The sequence below is a fragment of the Drosophila melanogaster genome, chromosome X (genome assembly GCF_000001215.4).
Source record: "Drosophila melanogaster chromosome X".
Classification (NCBI taxonomy): Eukaryota; Metazoa; Arthropoda; class Insecta; order Diptera; family Drosophilidae; genus Drosophila; species Drosophila melanogaster.
Genome location: NC_004354.4, coordinates 13516872 through 13539113, shown reverse-complemented (window position 1 = coordinate 13539113; position 22242 = coordinate 13516872). Strand labels below are relative to the sequence as shown.

Below are 22242 nucleotides of genomic sequence, written 5' to 3'. Positions count from 1 at the left end.
TTATGTATGTGTATGTGCCGTTGGTCACAATTGAAATTTACGCAGAGCCGCATTATTAATCTCAAGATTAGATGGAGTCTTGTTTTTGATAAACTGGAATACGAAATACCTAACCGTATGCATAAATAGAAATACATTAGTGGGATAGAGAGTTCAGTGCTTGTCGTACAGTGGAAAAAATAAGTGGAATGAATAAATTGCATATAAATTTAACAGTAAATGTAACAAAGAAATGGAATATTTGAGTACAGATCATTAACGATGGTAATTTTTTAAAATATTGTAATATGCATTAAGAAAACGATGTGATGAGTTGGCAGTTGAGTAAACAATATTAGGATGATTAAATTTCATTTCGTAGATGTATAAAACATGTGTGCGTTTCTTGTGGCATTAAATATTTAAGCCCACTGTCTGAGAATGTTCCTATGTAGAATATTTGCGGAACAAGCTCAGATATTATCCAATGAGTCCCCCCTCAGCCCTTAGCAGTCGTCTGGTTCGATGGTATGTGCCTCGTTTACTAAAAACCAACAAATATCTTAGCCGTTTTTTAGAGCCAAACTCCGTTTGATTTCATTCTTTCCCTTTTTTTTTTTTTTTTGGCATTTCGTGTGTGCACTATGTGTGTGTGAGTGTGATCTCATTGTGCTTGGAGGTTTGATAACCCCGATATAAATCTGGAAAATGCCGCAGTCACTCACACACGCAGTTTCTGGACTGCTTTGGCTTCGTTTCGGCCAGGCTTTTTAGACTTGGCCGAATGAGTTTGGACGGACCTGGGGCTGATGGTTCAATGGCTGGCATACGGATTCACATTTGGATTCACATTTGGATTCGCATGCTCATTCAATTTGTGTGTTGGCGCTTTGAATTTTTCATGCGACACGTCAATTATGGCCATTACTCAATTTATTTACTTATTTTCCTATTTATTTATTTACAATACGGCGGCCGAACTCGATTTGGACATGGGTCAGGTCCCTGGAGGACCTCTATGAGTTATACACTTCGTTGTTTTTCGTTGTTGTTTTGGCCGTATGGAGAGTGCTCATGAAGATAAATTAATTGTGCCAAATGGGAAAATGATGGAGTTAAGGGTTAAGGGTCCGTGTGGATATTTACATATATTTAATCGGGGACAAGGGTCATCGATGACCCATGGCACCTTATAAATAGCCACAAGTGCGTCAATTCAATTTGTGCACAGGAAACAAAAATGCATAGCTAAATTATAGCTCATTATTTGATGTATAAAGAAATATATTAATTATCGACAACTTAAGTTCTACGAACTTAATTTCTTTCTGTGCCGCTCTCTAAGTATTACAATTGAAATTGTGAAACATATTTTTTGGGAGGGGTGTGCGTAATCCATCATATTGTGCGGATCCTGTCTGGAAAATGCTAATGTGCTTCTTCGCGCTGTTCTGAGACATTTCTGGGCGGGATGAGCTGCGAATCCGTTGCAAAGTCCATTCAATCTTCATTCCCAATGCCGCTGCTTTTATGAAGCTTCACGTGGCAGAGTGTGGTAAATGTGTAAACTTTGATTCAGGCGACGCACATAAAATTAAGAAAAGAACTGGGCGAAATGGAATTGGGTGGATTGTTCGGATTGCAGCCAAGGTTATGCCTTTTGCCCGGAGATGGTGCCGTGACTCACGCTGGCCCATCGATCCGCCCCCCAATCAGGCTACAAAAAAACATTACCCGCCCGCATTCACATTCGCATTCGCATTGGTTCATCCATTCATTCATTCAGCCATTTGCACACTCAATTCATTCACACGCCCGAGGAGCTGGAGGTCCTGCCATTCATTACGTGGGCATGGCTGAATCGTAAATACAAAACGGACCAAGGACAGTGAAGGGAAACAGGAGAGGGTGCGAGAGAGATAGAGCGAGGGGGGGGGGGGCAGAGCTAAAGGAGCAGCTAAAAGGACCAAGCCGAATCCCGGGCCCGCATTGGATTAGTAGCGAAATGAATAGCTGCAGTTATCCTGCCACAAAACCCTGTCCCGATTCACTTGACACTCAAAGAATATATATAAAAATATGAATATATTGCAATATTTTTAATCTATTAAAGGGGCAGTGGATTAATCATCCGTAAGTATATCCATATTGATATCACATACTAATTAATTGAATTTTACAATGTGTGCCCTTTGTCCAACATTTTCTCGCAGTGCACTCTGCATTTTACGAGCATATGTGCACCTGGTTGTGGGCGAGTGGCGCAGAAGGCGAAGGTAAGCAGTCGAGTTGAGTCGAGTCTTACAGGAACATGCAGTTGGTGGGGGTAATGGCAGGTCCAGAGATGGTGAAGTTTTATGAATGCTCACCGATTTGCCGCCAACAAATCTCCGCCTGGCATCGCCTTTTCACCAGTACGGCCACCCAATTTGGGGCGTTTTTCCAGAAACCATTTAAATTGAAACCGGGCAAAGGCAGCAGCGCACCAAAGGCATCACAAAAGACAGCCGGCAGGCAGCTGGCAAATTGAGGCTCGAATGTGTTTTTGTCAGACGCCTCATAATGTCTCATCTTTTGGCCATCATCACACACACACACACACACACACACGGTGCTTTTGGTCTTTGGCCCCTTTGGGCCATTGAAAATGGCTATGACACCTCTCTAAACTATTTGAAATTGCTTCAATGTACCTCGTTTCGGTGTCTGAACACGATGTAATTTCGTAGCAATACACTAGCAAGACAATTCTCGCTTTTTAAAAATAACTTTTTATGAGTCATTTACATTGGTAAAGGACTAAATATGTTCAATGTTAAAGAGAGAATTAAAGATATTAATCCGTTGAATAGCAGTATGCCACTCTTTCTCCTCTTTGAAAGTGCGTCTATGTTATTAGTTGCAAGCTTGATTTAAAAGCCACTTCAAGTTTATATCCTACATTTATTATTTATTTTTATTAAATATTGAAAAAAAAAAGAATACCATCTCACACACAGAGTGAGGCAAACAGAAAACATAGAAAGCGACCTAAAAGGAGCTGTCAAGCGAGCAATTGAGACACATTCCCCTTAGAATTCCAAGATGAAGATGACGATGGAGTTAAGTGGAGTCGACTTGACTTCTCCTCCAGCTCCTGCTCATCCTGCTGCATGGTATATGGGGACTACTGGCCAACTCAACTGTGTCGGACTGGTGACTGCAACAATTGTTTTCAATTTGATTTGCAGCAAGTAGAGCGAGCTGCGAGGCAGCCAAGTGTGTGCCAGTTCCCCTGCCAGTCTCAATCTCCATTCTCTGTATGCCGAAATGTCCTCTAATGTTCGGGCTTTCAGTTTGAGGCGCCTTCATCATCATCAACATCGTCATCCCCATCCTCATCGCCATCGTCATCGTGATCATCATCATGGCTGTCGGCTGGTGCTCCAGTTGCCAAAATGTCGTTGGCCAAAGTTGATGGTTCGGTTTCGGTTTCGACTTGGTTTACAGCCTGCAGCAAAGGGGGCAAATGCACAGTGGAAAATTGAATTAAGCATGGCCTACATGAGTTGTATAAGTAAATCACGATTTATCATGATTATTCGACAATTTTAAAATGTGTAGCTGACAGTTCCCATTAAATACATGTAGTTGTAAAACTGTTACCAGTTTAATTTTAAATATTAAGGTTAGTTTCAAAGTATTTAAGGTTATACTTTAGTTTCGTTAGGTTATCCCCTTTGAAACATTTTCCCTGTGTACTCATATGATGGGGGCCCTGAAAATCGCCGAGGAAAGCTAACCCCCGGTGGCACTTACATTAGGAACCAGCTCGGTGCCAGCATCACTTGCGTCCACATCCACATCCACATCCTCAGCCTCATTCACTTCCACTTCCACAGGCAGCTCGTTACGCTCCGGGTCGCTTATTGAATTTCGCTTAGTCCCCGTACCCGTGGCTATTCCGGTGCCCATTCCCATTCCCGATCCCACATCCCTTTCCACTCCGGGCACTTCCAGGCTGCGCGGCAATAGCGGCTGCTCTACGGATAATGTCTCTGCATTTTGGATAAATTCATTAGCGGTTTTGAATGTGAATGGACCTTGGGGCAATGGAACTCACGCATGTCCACATGGTAGCCACGATGATCGGCGGTGTAGAACACCGTGGAGTACTTGTCGTTTGGCAGTGGCACCGAATAGTATCCCTTCTTGGCCAGAACGAGATCCTTGCCCACGGGCAGCCAGTAGGCGCGCTCATATCGCGTGTTGCCATTATCCAGCTGATATCTGTGTGATAAATATATATATATAAGCACTCGAAGTTCTATAGAGTTCTAATATACCTTACCTGAACTCGTACTGCCCGTCCAGTGATCTCTGATCGAAGCTATCGACGAGACGGGGACTGGTCTCCGTGTGACTTGGCTTCTGCACCACAACCACTGGTGGCTGTGGTTGAGGCTGTGGCGGTGGTGCCACCAATGGTGGCCAGTGGTGCACATGCTGATGACGATCCGGATTCGCGGTGGTTATGCTTGTGGTGCTCCTTGGCGTGGTGGTACGCCTGGGTCTGCGAGTCCAGCGTGCATCCACGGGCTGAAGGAGCAGTAGGATGGCCAGGGTGACCATCAGAGAACTGACACCCAGCCCAGCATAGATCTGCTTGAAATGTTGGAACATGTTGCACACAGAATTCAATAATTGATTATGTGGCATTGGGGCGAAACGCTGGCTTTTATATACCCGTGGCCAGCGAAAGAGACGCAGACCACTCGAGTGAAGTCTTTCGGCACTAAAGATGAAAAATGTCCATGCGAAAAGCAGGAACAAGAAAGTGGCAAATGAAGAAAGGCCGACAACAGGCTGGTTCTGAAGTATAATAAACCCCTCTTTTGCCCAAATGATTTGGCAATGGCTTTGGTGGTCAACACCCACACTCCTTTATTTTTCTTCCTTATCAGACGGCTCTTCAGAACCAGAGCTGCCCGATGTGGCTACACTTTCTTGCCACCAAAACTGGCTGTATTTCATATAAATATGAAGTGTTTATCAAGACAGTACTATACCATATACTAAATTTAAAATATATCAGTAGTTGCCCATATATAGCATACATATATATATATAACTAGAGTTTTGAAGCCAAAATTCGAGAATAGATTGCCATATATTTTCTAGCTATATTGAGAAAATCCATATTCTGGAACTTGGCCACAGCACTAACAAGGGCAATACAGAAAATTCATTCATAATAATTACTCTGGCGTTTGTTCTGCCTTTGTGCTCTGTGGTTAACCCTTTAGAGGCGTCTCTTTATTCCCCTCGAGAAACATACATCTCTGACCACCAATCTCTTCCCCCCCCTCGAGAACGAGAACGATTCTTTTGTCGGGCTTTTTGGGTTTTTGTGAGGCGTCACGGTGGCTTTTGTGATTTTGACAGCGTTTTTGGGCCGACGCGTCAGATCCTTCGGCCTGTTTACTCCGTTTGTTTGTTTGATTATTTGTTTGTTGCGCCGGCCGCCGACCGAAGTGTGTCAGGCCCAGATGCAGGACGACTCATACCGATCCCGATTCCGATTCCGATTCTGATCCCCAACTGACTTCCATCGACATGGTTCATTGACCAGTCGCGTCATCGTCCCACATTGCTATCGACTTGGCCCATCTTTCCGATACCCCCTTTTTGGATCCGGGAGGCTTTTTTTTCCATTTGGTCATCGATTTGGTTGCCCAGTGTGGGCGTCTCCATCTGCCCCTAATTGCTTAACCCTTGGGTACGAGTGATGTGATAAATGCCAGACTTCAGACTCCAGACTCCGGGCTCCGGACTCCGGACATCAGCTGGTATTCATCGCATCCGCTGGGTTGGATATTTATGTCTTTCTCGGCTTTTGTTTGTGATGACATTAATTTGACAGAGATATGAGGCAGATTGTTTAATAGTGCCTAGTATGTGCTAAATTTTCCATATCATCTTTATAGTATATATACAAAATAACATTGCTTTATTTATTTTAGCATTTATGTATATCTATACAGTCCGGTTTGGTAGGAAACTCTTTTTTTTATTTTTTAATAAAAGTAACAAACAAAACAAACACTTCAAATCGCGTAGATTTGGTTTGCTTGTGATGATTAATGTTTTGCCAAATGACATTTAATTGATAAATGAAACAAAATGAATCTGTTAATAAATTGCGGCATAATTAATGATCAAACTAATAAAGCAAATTTTTGCAATATAGAAATCTTTGATCGATCGTTGGCACATCATATATTGGACTAAGTCAGATTACTCCCGGCGTATGGAAGGAGGTGGCAAAAAGCACAGCAGTCAACCAAGGGTTAAGACCATCAATTTGGCTGATTAAATTCTCGAGAGTCCGTCAAACCGCATGCGTAATTAATAAATGTAAGAATTTATGAGGAAACACTTCCCCCACTTTTCGCACCCTTTATTATCTTCATTTTGTTTTTTACTCATTTCTTGACATCTGAGACTATCAAGGTGTATTAAGGTGCCGGACTAACGGACGCCGATCTTATCGCATTCGTTTGAGTTTTAATGGCAGGGACTTAAGATATTTCGCATGTAAATGCCAAAGGCATCGTAAAAAGGAGTTCGAATGTGCAGTTGAAATTCGGAGCGATGCGCACAACAAACTAATAAATATCTCCAGCCGTATATAAGTATAAAATATTGTTTAGAGCCAAACCGAAAAATGGCAAACTCAGCTTTGGCTCGGTCGCTCCATCTCTGTCCCTTTGTCGTTTGCCCTCTCTTTCGGCATGTGTTCACGATATTTCATTTCCCATTTCCCCATTTCCCAGCGGGGAAAGCCACCAATCCAACCACCCATATACACCCACCCCCCCCCTCACCCAGCCCCTTCATTTCTTATAGCCATGGGCCAAGAAGTGTCCCACCCATCGTTGGCATTTTCAAGTGTCTAAGCCATGAATTTATATTGCTCGATTTCGATTTAAAAGTATTTCGGTTACATAATCTCGGCATTTTTATCACATTCCAGCACTGTTTGATGCTCCGGGGCAAACTTTCCCCGATTCGTCTTGCAAACTGACCTTCTAGACACCCAAAAGACACGCAAAAAATGAAACGAAATGAAATGAAAATCCGCCCAGAAACCACCCACTGTCCTTGTTGTGGTGTAAATTGCTCAATTATAGCCAAGTTTGTAGCTCAGGCCCATTTATCTGTGTATCTGATTGTGTGTATCGTGGTATCTGCAAAAGTTTGGCCAACAAAGTTTCGCTTTAAGTTGATTACTTCATGATTTTCAGTTGACCAAAATGACATTTTTCTGTGGGTTGCGTTGAAAAATGTGTGGAAAACGGATTCGAAAATGTATGTAAATGTATATGATGATTTATTTTAATTTTTTTTTAGGCTTCTATTTATGGGGAATCAATCTAAAATACAGTTGTTACCATTACAAGTATCAACTGGCTTGTAAATATAACAACACATAAATATAATAGAACAAACATTAAGATGGCATAGAATTTAATAGAATTTATTTGTTTAGAAATTGTCTCTTTTCACTCGTGGTTGACTCATGCAAATGACAGCAAACAGAAACAGAAACCACAATAAAAATCACGATCAATCCCTGAAAGTTCAAAACGTGAGCTAAATGAACCTGTTTTTGTTTTTTATTTCTGTTGCTCGTCTGCCCCTGCCCCTTCGTTTGGCATGACTATATAATGCAAAAGGTCGGCATATACAGATATATATATATATAAATGTATATATCTATTTACGCCGTGTATAGCGCTATAAAGCCACGCGCAAGATATGCAAATAGACGGGACAATATGAGCCACAATGAAATCTTGTTACTTTTTACTTTTCAAATGCAAAGAAGACTCACAAAATGTTCTGTTCTCGCCGTTTGTTGATTTAGGCAAATTCGTATTTAAGCCAGAGTCAAGCAAACTTTGGGGACCCGCGGATGTGGCTCCAGATTCGGTTGGGGGTTTATGGTGGATGCGGATGCGGATGTGGACGTGGACGTGGATGCGGGCAACCCCTTTTGGCGACTTGGACCAAACAATTTACCCAGAATTTGCGCGTCCGTCTTGGGATAGTCGCGAAAAGAAAAACACAGGAGCAGCCATCACAGAATATACAGGCAGACCTCCTTAACTTGAACATTAAAAAAAAAAAACTGATTATTTTATGGTCGAAATTCGGAAAAACGGCCTTTGGTAAAAATTTAATATTGTTTGAATTGCATTATTGTCATAACTTGGCTAAAAATTATCATAAAAATGAAAGAATTACTGTTTTGAGCAGCTAATTACTAATGCTAACCAACCCTATTTCTGTTTTGACGGATTTGGGAAAAAAAATTTTTGGGTCAGTTTTGGCATTTTCGGTAAGGGGTAACATCGTCAAAATTTGCAAAAAATTGCGAAAAAATGGAATTCCCATTTTTGGACACAGTTCGATTGCGGATTTAATTACAAGCTCGACGAGATATGACATTCCATATTCCGACAAATATTTTTAAAGTTGTGGCAAAAAAACTGATTATTTGATGACCAAAATTCGGAAAAACAGCTTTTGCCAAAAATTTGATATTTACAAACGGAATTTTCGTCATAACTTCGTTAAAATTGGTCATACAGATGAAGGAATAACTGTTTTGAGCAGCTAATTACAAGTGCTAACGATCCATATCACTTTTTGAAGAATTTAGGGAAATAAATTTTTTGGTCAATTTTGGCATTTTCGGTAAGGGGTAACATCATCAAAATTTGCAAAAAATGGCGAAAAAATAAAATGCCACATTTTAAATGCCAATCGATTGGAAATGAAATTACGAGCTCAGCAAGTTATGACATTCTACATTAAACCGAATTTTTTGCCTTTTTCTCATACAGAAACTGTGGCTTAATAGAAATTCATCAGGTCTACAATCCGTTGTGGCGAAGTCGACCTGTAGCGGTGGGCAGAACGCTGCAGAAAGAGCAGGAGATACGGCGGGAAGTTGAGACAAAAGGCGCTTCATCAGCAACAACAATGACAGCTAACAAACAACCGTTAAGTGCCGCAACAAATCGCCAAAAATTGAAAACTGTGGGAATACTGCTGCACGTCAGGGACGCCGCAAAAGCCGCGCCAAGCTCACACATAGCTACAAATCTCGTTTGCCCACGGTGGGACGCGTACACAGAGAGAAAATGTGGGGTAAAACAAAAATTAGGAGTATTAGAATGGCAAATTCGGGCTGCAAGTACCAAATCATATAATATATATATATATCTTTTGATGTTATCTAATATTGTTAAAGATTTAATGAAACTGTGATTAGTGATCTACAGTTTCTCTCTGTGTAGTAGAGCGAACTGGAGTACCGAGGAGGCGAGCGAAAATAAAAGACAATAAAAACAAATAAAAAGTATTTTAAAATGCCATTTGAATTAAACTTGAAACCGAGAACCAACCGAAGGCAACTGAAACACAGTGGCAAAAATAAAGGCGAATAAAATGAATGAAACAAAAAGCGGCGCCAAAGCAAACAAGGAAGTGATGACTGTACGGGTAAGCCCCGAGAAGTCGGTTAAGCGATTGTTATGCTTCTTATGCGCTCAAGTTCTTTATGGACCACGGTTTCCTGTTTTTATTCCCAAACAATCGTGCTTAAAGGAATTTGGCCATAAAGTATACCAAAATACGGTCGGACTCTCCTAATTTCAAGCAAATAAATTTTCAGCCATTTATGTGGCGGATAGCTTAATATTTTGAAATTTATGTGTGGAACTTATGTCTTTATTCTTAGAAAACTAGAGCGCCAACTTTATCAGTCTTACCAGTTTAGATCGAAATTATTCACACATTGCGGACATTTTCCATACATATATTTACATTCGTGCACAAAAAAATTAGGGCAGTTACCACTTTCTTTAGTTAAGATTTGTGTTATTTGATTTTAAAGTCACACATTCAACGTTTGGTTTCTGATTATTTACGGATTATTTTCGTCTATTATTTTTAAGCATTTTGGAAGCAATTAACACGCGGTATGGCATCGCGCCTCACAATTGGCGGCGTCCTCAGAAACTCAACTGCAATAATATGTGCACATATGTATTTAAACATATTTTATCTATATAAGGACTAAGGAAAATTCGTTACCTGGACGCGGCTGATAGCCCTCGGAATCGGCTCTGTAGCATCGAAGCTCATATCTCAGGCCCTGGGAATCGTGACGGGGCTGGACATAGAAGCCCTCAACCACCCGGCCATGCTGCTCCTCCGAATAGTAGCCCTTCTCCCAGCGACGAATGCCATGGGGAATGGAGTAGCTGGCCAAATAATAATATCAATTAAATGTCCTAAATATATAGTTATTAAGATAAACGTTCTGAAATTCGAGTTAAGTGAATGGTTATGTTTTCCCCACTCTACTTGCCAAAGATGAGAAGAAGGCTTAGTTCACAGCCAAATCTATAGTTTCCAATTCGCCTTTTTAATAGTCATGGTAACGGCTTTTCGGCCAGCAAACTCACCCAAAGATATAGCTTCCGTCTTCGTTGAGTTCATAGAAATTGTCGCGCCAGGCATTATAATCCTCCAGCTCCTCGTCCACCTGACCACCAGCCAGCTCCTCCAAGACGCCTCCTGGTTGCGGTAGAGCTGGTGGCAGTGGCTGAGGTTGCGGAGTGGCCTCCTCCTGCTCCTCTTCGTCTTCCTCCTCCTCTTCTGCCTCTTCCGCCTCGCCGTCCTGGTCCGGGGACTCTTCTTCCTGGCCCTGATCCGGATCGGTGGCGAACTGGGAACGGGCAGCCGCCCCCGAGCTGGGTGATGCAATGGCCGGCTGTCGCCTGGTGAATGGCGTGGTGGCCAAGGGGGCAAAGGCGGTGGCCAGCTGGTCGCCCAGAAGTTGCTTCAGTTGCTCCCGCATCTCATCGCTGGTCTCCTGGCTCTCGCTGCTTCCGCTGCTCGACGTCGATGCCGATCGGGTGTCGAATCTCTCGAAGCTCTCGCCCCCAATGTTGGGCACCTGCAGATTTCGCGGCGGAACGCGAACCGGTGTCCTTTGGCCAGAGGTCAGGAGCAAGGCGCAGAGCAGCAGGTGCAGCTGCAGCAGATGATACTGATTGGATGGCATCTTGGGCGCTGACTACCGACCCCTCCGGCGCGATTCACTTTTATATGGGACTCCAAACCGACTCCGATGAGCTGGCCACTCACACGACTGACCACAAATTAGCCGCAGCATCGACCGAGTGCATAAATCTATGGAAAACAATAGCAAAGCGCGCGACAATTTGCATTTCGCACAGCGAGCTCCAGATTCAGATACACGCCCGATTATCCGCCAGATACAAGATAGAACGTTAGTGACTCGTAAATACTGCACTTCTCCCAAAATAAAAAACCATCAATCACGAATACAAAAAATAATAGTCCACTTTGGGAAAATAAATAATATTCATCCCTTTCTTCCTATTAAATAAGTACAATACGATATCCTATTTGGTATTTCTATCATAAAAAAAAGTTTAAAAAATCTGTAAAGCATCCCTGCTACTTACATACCCTTTAAAAAGCCCATCACAACCTGTTTATTCGCGATACCACGTACTTTATTCGTTTCAGCCATGATTGTGGATTGTGATACCTCCGGGCGGTGCGGTCCAGCTGAATGTGAATACGAATACGGGTGTTTCCCTCTAATTGGGCCATCCGATTGCCTCCGGTTCCGTGTTTACCAACAGATCCACACTCAAGTGTCATCTACTTTCGGGCCGGTTCTGCCGGCTAATGGCATATTTTCGGGCTGAGTTTGGAGCGATTGAAGCGCGGCCACCCGGGAATTAAGACAACAACTGCGTTCACATTTCCACAAAATTAATTTTTATTCGATCGCTTTGGGCTTATTTTACACACATTCAGATATTCAGATACTCACAAATCCTCACACACAATACCCTTCGGTATAAAGTCCTAAGGATTCCTTTAGGAATGCCTAGATGGGAATACAAACACTCGCAAGGAAAATTTTTGGCGAGAAGGGTATATTCTATGCTCTTATCTCTTTCGCCATATCCATTTAATCCATACATTTTGAAGCATTTTTTCAAGTATTTATTTGGATGCTCGTATGTGTATACATTTTTTGTCGCTCGACAATTTACAATTACAATTACAATGCTTGCAGTCATTTTGAAAAAAAAGACAAGGTTTTAAATATTCTTTTTTGCTGGGTTTCTCTGTAGTTCATTTTGATACTTTCAGTATTTATGTATATGTTTTTATAAAAAAAAATATTATACATTTAACTTAATCCTAGGCATAGCTGACTTATAGTACACATTGTTATCGATTTCCTTTTTTTTTAGCTTTAGTGTTTTATACTTTAATATAGTTTCTTGATGCTTGTATCTGTTTTTTTTTTTAGTAAAATCGCTAAATTTCATCTTAAATTTTACCTAGAAAAAGTTCACTACGGGTTTCAGGGTTACAACAAATTAATAAAAATTCATTTAACAATTATAAGTGGGTCTTGCTTAAGCCTAAAAAAACGTAAATTTTCTCTTTAGTTTTATGTACAAACAGATCTTTACATACGTATTTTCTAAAATGATGTGTTTAGGGAAAGTGTTAATTTTTCTAAGTTGGAACCTTTGGTCCTAAATTAGTTTATTTTTTTTTTTAGAAAAGCTAACAAAATATAATAGTGAATGTTTCCTAAAAATAAATGTACATTTTGCATGTATATTCATTAGTTTTTTTGCATTTTTAGTTCGTTTTGCGTGTCTTAAAAATAAATTTTATGTTGAAAAATGTTTTGGATTTTGTAGAAAATTTAAACAAATGTTAGCAGTGTAAAATTGTCTCACAAAAAATACACAATTGGCAACATTTTCTTTGCTGACTTATCGTGTTTAGTATATTTGCATAAACTTGATGCTGAAAGCTATATCCTTGGCTGATTTGAGAGACAAGATGATAAGGGTCAAGATGCTTAAAATACGTAGTAAGCTTAATAGAAGTGTGAAAGAAATTTACCAGTATAAGTACAAACTTTCATCGGGGGGGAAAAAAAACATTACAATTGGCTGAATTCATTTTGACAGAATTTAGAGCTTAAGAATTCTCCATGACTGATTTGAGAGAGCTCAAGTTGATGAGGGTCCGAGTCAAGTCAAAGGAACTCTTGTCAAGTCAGCTCGACCTTTAATCACTCTAATGATTTGAGCTTTCCCTAGAGCAATATAAAAATCGTGCAGCACTGCACCATCATCATCATCACCACCATTATCATTATCAGACATCGGTCTTGTAATTTTCCCCCGTTTTCCCGCGTGACTGTCGCTGCTCTTTAAATTCAATCAATCAAATGGATTTGCCACACCCTCGCTTCCTCATTGTCATTGTCATCTTTATTTTTGCAGAAGCCATTCCACCACTTTTTTTTTTGGCCAGCTGCGACAATATTTACACCATCGAAACCACTCAGACCACTCAAATTGTCGGTCGGGATGATCCTGGCCAACTGAATACCAGAAATCCGAATACCCAAAACCGAAAACCGAAAACCCAAAAGCAACCGCATTACGGTGACCACGCTAATTGCGGACCAACGAATTCCAGATTGTGAGTGGGGAAACTTTTTACAGGTGCGGAGATATCTGTGGCCACAGCTAATTTATCTAATTGAAAGGGATTTAGATGCAAGATGAACTAAATAGATTACCTAGGTCCTTCGTTAACCCATCGAGTGCTGCACGAATGTCAACATTAGTTAGGGAAATACTTCGGTTTTCACTTTAAGGCCTTTGAGCTTTCAACTTATATTTTAAATATATTTGAATAAAATTTAAGATAGATAAAATAAAATTTCAAGCTAAATGATTTCAATATGATTTGTGCTATTTCACAAAGAACTTATATAGAAAAACACACATGAAGAGCACTAAAGAATTTCCCAACATATTTTTGTTGCCGAAAACACAAATAAACCCGCCACTGTTGCTGGCCAAATTTTCGGTCATTATTAATTAACGGATTCAAATGGAGGACTTGATGTGGTTTTTTAATAGAGGAGAGAATGAATTTCATAAAACTAGCGCAGTGGACCACTCCGATTTCAATTAAAAAAAAAAACCATTTTCACGCAAATAGCTTGTTGGAAGTTGCAGGGGGCGCGGCAAGAGAGCCATATCCCGTTGCAAAACCCCAAACCCCTACCCCAAATGTCGCCGGAGCCAAGACCGAAATGGAGCCACGAGCACGTGCCCGTGATGGATGGACTCTGGCCGCGACATCGTCGTGAAATGGACCACGTCCGCAATGCATGTAAATGAAGAAGTTCCTGTCGAGCATTTTTCCAAGCTGCAAACCGGCTTTTGGGGGAAAAGTGAAAATGTGGAAAGGTGTGTATGCTTGCTAGAATGCTAGAATGGAGTCCGATAACAATGTTCTGGAACATGTTGCTCATACGCCACGTTGTCAGCGGTCTGCTTAGTGTCTGTCCGGCCCACATTCATTCCCACTCCCACTACCACGTATTTGTATCTGCATTCGCATCCGCATCCGGATCCGCATCCCCATCCGTATCTGTGTCCTGCGTTCGCATTGTTTTCTGAGCAGAAAATGCCGCTGTCGCAGCCGTAGAATGTCCGGCAAATGTCGCCAGCAATTGCGGTCCGCCGGCTACAACAACTGGAACAGCTCTCTCTCTCTCTCTCTCTTAGAGTTTTCTCCTGGCCAGGACCCTTCGCTCCTCCTATTACCCAGATGGCTATTGCAAAGGGGCTGGCCGAGGCCAATGGACCGACACACATCTTCCATTTGTCTCGCCCAGTCAGCCCCAGTTGCTGTCCAGCTATTAGTGGGCTTATGTCGTCTTAAAGGCCCTTCAATTGGCTGTTACACCATTTATTTTGCCCAACCATTTCGGCCATTTGACATCCTGCACTTGGTGTGGAAATTTCGAATAAAAATGTACATAGGTCGAACCAAAAGTAATTGCAGATGCAATCGTCCTGCATTCTAAATATATTCATATATACTCAGTTGCGGCGAATATATGTTTGAATATTTAACAAAGTTATCAATTGAAATAAATATGTACAATTAAGTGTTTTTCAAGGAGCTTATGAGCTGAAGGTGACCCATTAAATATTAAATAACATAAATAAATTAAACGCAACTGTATGTACATTCTGCGCTCATAAGCAAGTTCCCAAATACTATATAGTGAGTTTAAAAACTTTTTTAAAACAATAGTTACTGATAAAGTTTCGAAGTCTTCATTACGAAAAAACTTGTGACTGCAGCAGTTTAAAAAAGAACGCATTCACCTTGCTTTAAGAACCAAACGAGTGCAACGGAATGCGAACCGGATGCGGATGTGTGGGCGATGGTGGGTGGTTGTGGGTGCGGGTGTGGGCGTGGACGTGGGTGGGCGTAGCGAAAAAACACCAGCAGCACCACCGCCCCTTTGTCTGATTGCAACGCGCCTCCTCGGTGTCCTTGTTGTGTCATCAGCGACGCTGCGGCTGCGGTTAATATGTTGGCCGATGTCCAGTTGCTGCAACGCATCCTCTTTGCGCCGATGTTGCTGCTGCTCCTCCTGCTGCAGCTGCTGCTGCTGCTGCTGCTCCTCCTGCTCCTCGTGCTCTCTACCGTCGTTGTTGTTGTTGCTGATTGGCGGGCCATCCTTAAATGTCAATGGGACGTCATGATAATCACGTCTGGCGCTGAATTCCGTATGTCGATAAACACTTTGGACTCCTCGTTCTTTTGCTGATGTTGCTGCTGCTGCTTGTTGCCGCCGGGCAGGATCGTAGTCTGTCCCATGACTGTTCCATGCCCCTTCATCGCAGGCAAACGTGCAGCAATACTCGGCGGATGCGGATGTGCATGGTGCATGCGCTGCTGCTGTTGCTGTTGCTGCTGCTGCTGCTGCTGCTGCTGCTGATGCTGCTGCTGATGCTGCTGCTGATGCTGGTGATGATGGTGACAGATCTCCTGCGGCTGCTTGGCCGTCGAGGTCACCAGCAGGCCGCCGTAGTGCGAGCGGCCGCTGTGTCGCTCCTCCATCTCCATGGACTCTTGGCGCGGCATCTGCGGATGTTGCTGCTGCTGGTGCATGCTGCGCCTTGTCAGCGTTGCCACCGCCGGCGATCCCGATGGCTCATAGCCAAAGGTGGAGAAGAATCGCGGTGGCGGGGGCGGCATCATCATGGCCCCGCCCCCAGCGCCACCACCAACGCCCAGCGATGAGGAGCTGGACTTTTGTCTCATTAGCGTGGCAACACCGCCGCCGGGAGCGACGGCGATACCGATGCCAACAGCAACACCAACACCAGGACCCGCCGACGGTCCAATTCCGGGACTGTTGACAAACAGCGATTCCCTGAGGTGGGCGCCAATGGAGCGGAGGAGCAGGCGTAGATTGGTGAGAGAAGAGAAGAGAAAGTGGAGAGAAAGCAAAGTGAAAGGTTTTAATATTTGTCAGTCACACACGACGGCAATTGGTTGCGAGGACACTGCAAGAAATCAGGTTTTAGTGACACAGTTCAAATAATTCTAACGAGATCCTATCTAAAGAAATCAGAGCAATAACTTGGTTAAGTACCCGCAAAAGTATGCAACAGTTTGCAAGCCATCAGAATTTTTGTATACCCTATTACGAACGAATTACTAGTGTTTTTTTTTTTTTAGTGTGACTTAGAGGAACGATGCGGACAAGAGGCACTGGTTAGCACAAAGGTGATTGTGTAGCCGCGGGACAGGGATTGTGGAACAATGGTGAGCGCCAATCAGTTGAATTGAATCCGTCAGATGGCTATCAGAGCCATATGCTCTAAAATGGGGATCCCGTTGACACTTCTAACACTTCGGCAGTGCTGACCAGTGACCGTCCGTATAAAGAAAATTAAATTAAATGTTCAATAAATATAATTTAGTTGCAAATATGTCAGTATTGTTATGAAAACTAATAGAATATAAGAAGAAGTTACTAAATCAAAAACAAATCACTTTTATTTACATACTCATTTACAATGCTTGTGTCTTAATCTATATATTAGTAGCTTACATTCGTACAGATGAAATTGGAAAACAAAACCATACAGCAATTACATAAATTAAAATAAGTTAGTTATGGTACAACAATTGTGGACATAAATACAAGTGAAATTAGAAAAAAATCACAAAGCAATTGCGTATTAAAAAACAAGTTAGATTCAAAACGTAAAGCAATCGTTTAAATTCATTGTTCTGGTTTCCTTGTATCTTAATAAAAATCTCTCTAATCCGTGGCATTTAAATCTTTGTGCGCGCTCATGTGTACACTGTCAACCAGTGATAAATGCCAACCCACTAATAAATCACCCCGAACAACCTGTAGCAGTTTGGCTGTGACAGTGACTTGTTCCCATCACTATTTGGTGGCATGAATCATCTTCATCTGGGCACGTCGGCATTGTGTCACTGCATTCCGCCTGTCGGCCCGACACTGCCATTGCCTATGTATATGTATGTCTGTCTGCCTTCCCGCCTGCCTGGCTGTCAACCCATCCCATCAGCCCACCAAACCATCACCCTACTGGCATCGTGGCATCGTGGCATCCTGGCATCCTGCCATTCCTCCATCCTGCTAACCCACATTCCCGAATCCTACAAACTCCAACATTGCAGGACCTGTCGCTATATCCAATAAAGACGCATGCAAATACAAATATTTGCATCGATTTGTGCTGTTCGAGCAACGTACATATATGTATATGTATAGACCCCCGCCCGGGTTGTAACTTCCTGAATTCCAGGACTTAAGCCCGGCTCCGCATTGTCATTGTTTTTAGTGTTTGCCCGCCGTTGACTTTGCAATTTTCTGGCATCTATTTGACTGCACACACAGGGTCGATTAGAATGGGAACTGTCGGTGCTGGGTGCTGGGAACTGGGAATGGGTCTGGAACTCACCTCGTCTGACAGCCCATGTCGCATGCATTGGAGGGCACCGCCGACATGGCCGCCTTAGTCATCATCTCGTGTGTGGCCGTCGTCGTCGATGAGGATTCGCCATCATCCTCGCCAACGCCGCAGAGACTTGTTTGCGTCATATCGGCATGGCGGCGCAGAATGCTGTGCTCCTTCTCCTTGAAGTCCGCCTTGCTGGACTGCGACGATAGTGGAACCGCCTCGCGATAGTATCGATTGGATACATCATCCAGGATCTGCAGCGATGTTTGCGAGTGCTTTTGCCTGCAGACGGTTGGAAAATTATATAATTAAATTGAGGGATTTTCAGTCATCTTTCAGGGATAACATAAGGCATTTTACAGGCATTTGCTTCACATAATAAAATAATTAATCTTTATTACATTATTTACGCCAAGTTAATATCTAATTACTTCTAGCGGACCATAATGGGTATTAGTTTAATATGAGTCAACACGACTGCACAATGCACAATGCACACTGCGTATACGTAATGCGATTAAGTATCGTCTATTCAAGATTTCGACATTTTGAATGATAATCCAGATGAATGGGGAAGACTCACCTGGATATATTCTCCCGCGAGCGTCCCTTGGAGTTGCGGCCCATCTCGTCCAGCTTGCTCTCCTTCGACTCTCGGATGTGCTCCTGCGGTGATTCCATGGTGAACCGATTCAATGATGGCGAAGAGAGAGAGGTAGAGAGAGAGAGAGGGAGAGAGAGAGAGGGAAGAGACCGATGTAATAAGCATAACAATAAATATTTTCAATTAATTTGGTAAGGAAGGGAGGCGACCGAGCGGGCTTAAGCTCGATTCTCGCTATCGAGAGTGTCTGTAATATAATATCCTTAAAGCCCACTGCACTGTGGATTATGGGAGTGGGCTGGCAAAGGGGCGTGGCGGAGTAATTAAGCCAGCTGCCACCTGATGCCGCCTCCCTTTGTTGCCCACCTTCTCCCTTTCCCTTTCTCTCTCTCTCTCTCTCTCTCTCTCTCTTTCTCTTTTACTTATGCATTCATTAATACTTCGATTTTGGAAATGTGTATGTGTGTCGATGGGGAAGGGGAAAATGGGAAAGGGGAAGAAGGTCAGGAGAGTTAAATCCTGCCGGGGAAGAGACACTTGATGGCCTGCATAAAGGGAAGCGTTAATACGTAAATACAGAATAATGAAGGACCAACTGCATCCGCCAGGCAGCAGGCAACACAGCGAACAGCCATTGGAAATCTCGATGGCCACCAACCCAACCCAACTGAAACCACCTCAAATTGCATTCATAATGAAATGCAAGGCAAACATTGCGTGCACCTTTCAGTCTCCCTTGCCAATTATTTCTTTTTATTGTACAATATTCCCTCATTCAAATGGAATATAATGGAAAAATGAGGGAAAATTCGATGCAAATCGCTAAGGAAATTCAAGCCAAATAAATCAGGAGAGTATCTTTATCTCCGTTCTGGTTTCATTTCCTCTGACCAAATGCCAAGAAGTAATTGGTTTCAAAAGTTAACAGTCAAATGATCTCACGGTACACATTTAATTTTGTAAGATATTTATTTTTCATTTATATATATATTTATATATATATATAGTTATATACTCGTATATAGCCCTTGTGCGGTATTAGTTTTGGCAGCCATTCGTTTAGCCAACAGTTAACTATTTACTTAGCTTTGCATTGCACGATTGTCCGTCCAATGAGAACATTAAATTATTAAAATTTCAATAGCTACTTAGGGTTAAGAAACGTGGATCACAGGGCTCTGTAAAATTATTCAATTGCGCCAAGACTCAATGCATAAATCGTTTTATTTATATTTGATCCACCTTGGTTGCCATCATTTTTCGCATAATACTTTCTATAAACTGTAAGCCTTTTAATGAGGTTATATCCATAATACTGTTAACTGTATTCCTACCTAAGGGGGCGTATATCTAGGATATAGCCCGCCACACAATTAGCAGCTTAACTAATGAGGGGAAAATGACGTCGAACTGCAAATCCCCCCAAGGATCAAGGATTTGATTTTGTTCTGATTTCTGGTTTGCGGTGAACTCAGCACGAACTACGTGGGCAAAGCGAAGGTCGGGTCACAATGGTATGGGTTCGATATCGCATTTCTCTTTCTTTTTTCTTTTTTTTGCGCAATTTCGGCCAGCCTGATTTTAATGATGTCGATGCAGATTTGCATGCAGCAGCAGCAGGTGGTCACTGAACCACCTTCACCACCGCAGAACGTGAGCGAATGAATTTCGAATGAGTTTCTTTTCTAGATGATTTTGTGCAGGAACTTGAGGGGATGTACACCGGACTTGGGCTTGCCCAGTGTTGGTGGCGGTGGCGGTGTTAGAACCATGTCCAGTTCCATGGAGTTTGAGGAGCTAGTAGCCACCTCTCTGCCACTAGAACCGCTGCTGCATTGCATCGAACTGCTGCACGAGTGACTGGAGTTGCTGGGCAGACACTGTCCGGTGACCAGTACAAACTCATCATCGTCCTCGGGCAGTGTGAGTCCGCTGTCGCTGTCACAACTGAAACCAATGCCATCGTCGTACTCCTGATCCTCCACATGATGGTCCTGCTCCTGCTCTTCCTCCAGCTCCTCTTCATCGTCTTCCTCCATTTGTTCGCCATCGTTCACATCCAACTCGAAATCACAGTCACACGTCTGCTTCGGCGAGTCCATCTGCGAATCAAAGTCGGAATCGCCACCAACTGCGGCCTCCTCATCTCGGGTCTCATGCCCCAAGTTGGGCGCCATTTGCCCGTCCGATGAGTAGGAGAAATCGCACATGAAATCATTCTGTAATCCCACGAAAATCGCGCTCTTGGGCGCTTCCAGTATAAAGGAATCAATGTGATAGATTCCGTCACTCAACGCGGGCACGTCCTGTGGATGAAGCACAAACAGAAAGAGAAGACAGGCAGAAGAGAGAGAGAGAGAGAGAGAAAGGGAGAGATAAAGATAGAGTAGAGAGAGAGAGAAAGAAAGAGGGAGAAATAGATAGAGAGAGAGAGAGAGAAGTTGATTTAAAGACAGAGAAAGAGTGTGAGCTTTTCACATCACCGATTTAACCAAGAGAAGATTGAGAGGAGACAACTCTAGAGCGAGACAACTCTACTGATGCATGTGGCAATGGGTGTGTGAGCGAGCGAGAGCGAGATAGATAGAGGAGGGTGTGCGTCACTTGCTACATGCATTATGATGGCAACTCTGGCTACTTAATAAGTATAATCAAATGATAATATGCATTTATTAAATGCCATTCAGATTTTGGAACGTATAAAATGTTTTCTTAAGGAGCAAGTTAACAATTAAATAATTTTAAATGTATTAGTTTTGTAAATTGTAGTTGCAAGAGCTTTTCTCAAACGTAGGTTGACATTTTAAGGTAATCCCCTGGATGTGTTGACGATAGCAAACATTAACACATATGGAAGCAAACAGTAAACTTCAGTAACTGTCAAATTGTCGAGCTTCGCTTTGAATTTAAGGAATTTCCAACAGATGAAGCAGATAATTTCAAAAGTTTTGCAACAGCTTCTGAATTCACATAAGCCATTGAGTTCGTAAATCGTTTGCTAGAAAAATGTAAATTGCTTAACTTCAATTTGTATACGAAAAACAACAATAAAGGTATAACGACTCAATTCCAATGTAATTTTCTCAATAAAGATTGCGAATGACGTATATAAAAGTGCAGAAATCTCAGTTATCCGTTGAGTAATTCCCTGTATAAATCGCATTGAAAACTATCAAAAATATAAATGCAATTCTGATCATTTTTTAATACCAAAATTGTAGCCAAGGCAATCGGCTCAGCACAAAAGTATATTTGCAATATGCACACAATAAGTCCCCGAGGAGTCCCAGCAACTAATCTGATTTAGCCGAGGGGAGCAACTCCATGCCAAGTGACTGACTTGATATGTACGTATATATACACCCGATTCCCACTCGACTTGTCTTCGATTCGATTGCTGGCAGCTGGGGGTGGTGGGGGGGGTGGTTTGGTGCAACAAAAGTCAACGATAATTTAATCATGTCTCTCACTGGATTTCCTGGTAACCAAGACAAAGACCGAATGGACACAAAGCCTGAAGGCTAAGCCGGTGCGAGAACTCAATCCGGTGGATGGAAGTGGGTTGTAGGAATAGTTTATTCCATTTGGATTGTATTGTCAACGATTTGCCACTTGCAGCAGCTCGGCCAATTTGTGGCTTGGCACTGCGCACTTGGCGTATGAGTGATATGCAAATGAATATCCACTTCAATGGAAATAAAACTCAAT

The 22242-nt window shown here is 42.5% G+C and overlaps 4 protein-coding genes and 1 non-coding gene across 6 annotated transcripts in view; 2 read left to right on the top strand and 3 right to left on the bottom strand.

Annotated features, from left to right (window-relative positions):
• Positions 1–2911: 2911 nt before the first annotated feature.
• On the bottom strand, positions 2912–4714 carry CG15756 (uncharacterized protein). Its single transcript, NM_132667.2, has 4 exons — positions 4310–4714; positions 4082–4248; positions 3778–4016; positions 2912–3469 (listed from the first exon to the last, which is right to left on the bottom strand). Exons 1-4 carry the CDS (start codon positions 4639–4641, stop codon positions 3311–3313), a joined length of 897 nt encoding a protein of 298 aa, NP_572895.1. The 5' UTR covers positions 4642–4714; the 3' UTR covers positions 2912–3310.
• A 4150-nt stretch (positions 4715–8864) lies between these two features.
• Positions 8865–9458, top strand: CG44428 (uncharacterized protein). The gene has a single exon (NM_001298283.1). The coding sequence runs from the start codon at positions 9010–9012 to the stop codon at positions 9295–9297; it is 288 nt and encodes a 95-aa protein (NP_001285212.1). The 5' UTR covers positions 8865–9009; the 3' UTR covers positions 9298–9458.
• A 375-nt stretch (positions 9459–9833) lies between these two features.
• Positions 9834–11108, bottom strand: CG15754 (uncharacterized protein). Its single transcript, NM_132666.3, has 3 exons — positions 10500–11108; positions 10126–10295; positions 9834–10055 (listed from the first exon to the last, which is right to left on the bottom strand). The coding sequence occupies exons 1-3, from the start codon at positions 11099–11101 to the stop codon at positions 9982–9984; spliced, it is 846 nt and encodes a 281-aa protein (NP_572894.1). The 5' UTR covers positions 11102–11108; the 3' UTR covers positions 9834–9981.
• asRNA:CR44427 (antisense RNA:CR44427) lies at positions 9965–10357 on the top strand. The gene has a single exon (NR_123898.1).
• A 723-nt stretch (positions 11109–11831) lies between the features above and the next one.
• The window catches only part of Neto (Neuropilin and tolloid-like), an 81380-nt gene continuing 70969 nt past the window's right edge, over positions 11832–22242 (bottom strand). Inside the window, exons 11-13 of one of the 2 annotated variants that reach the window (NM_001298282.1) lie at positions 18514–18596; positions 17931–18212; positions 11832–16360 (exon numbers count right to left, since the gene is read on the bottom strand). In NM_001298282.1, the coding sequence (NP_001285211.1) occupies positions 15670–16360; positions 17931–18212; positions 18514–18596 (1056 nt within the window). In that variant the 3' untranslated portion in view covers positions 11832–15669. Of the gene's footprint in view, positions 16361–17930; positions 18213–18513; positions 18597–19487; positions 20841–22242 lie in introns of those variants that run through there. The other variant, NM_167371.2, reaches the window with a different exon arrangement.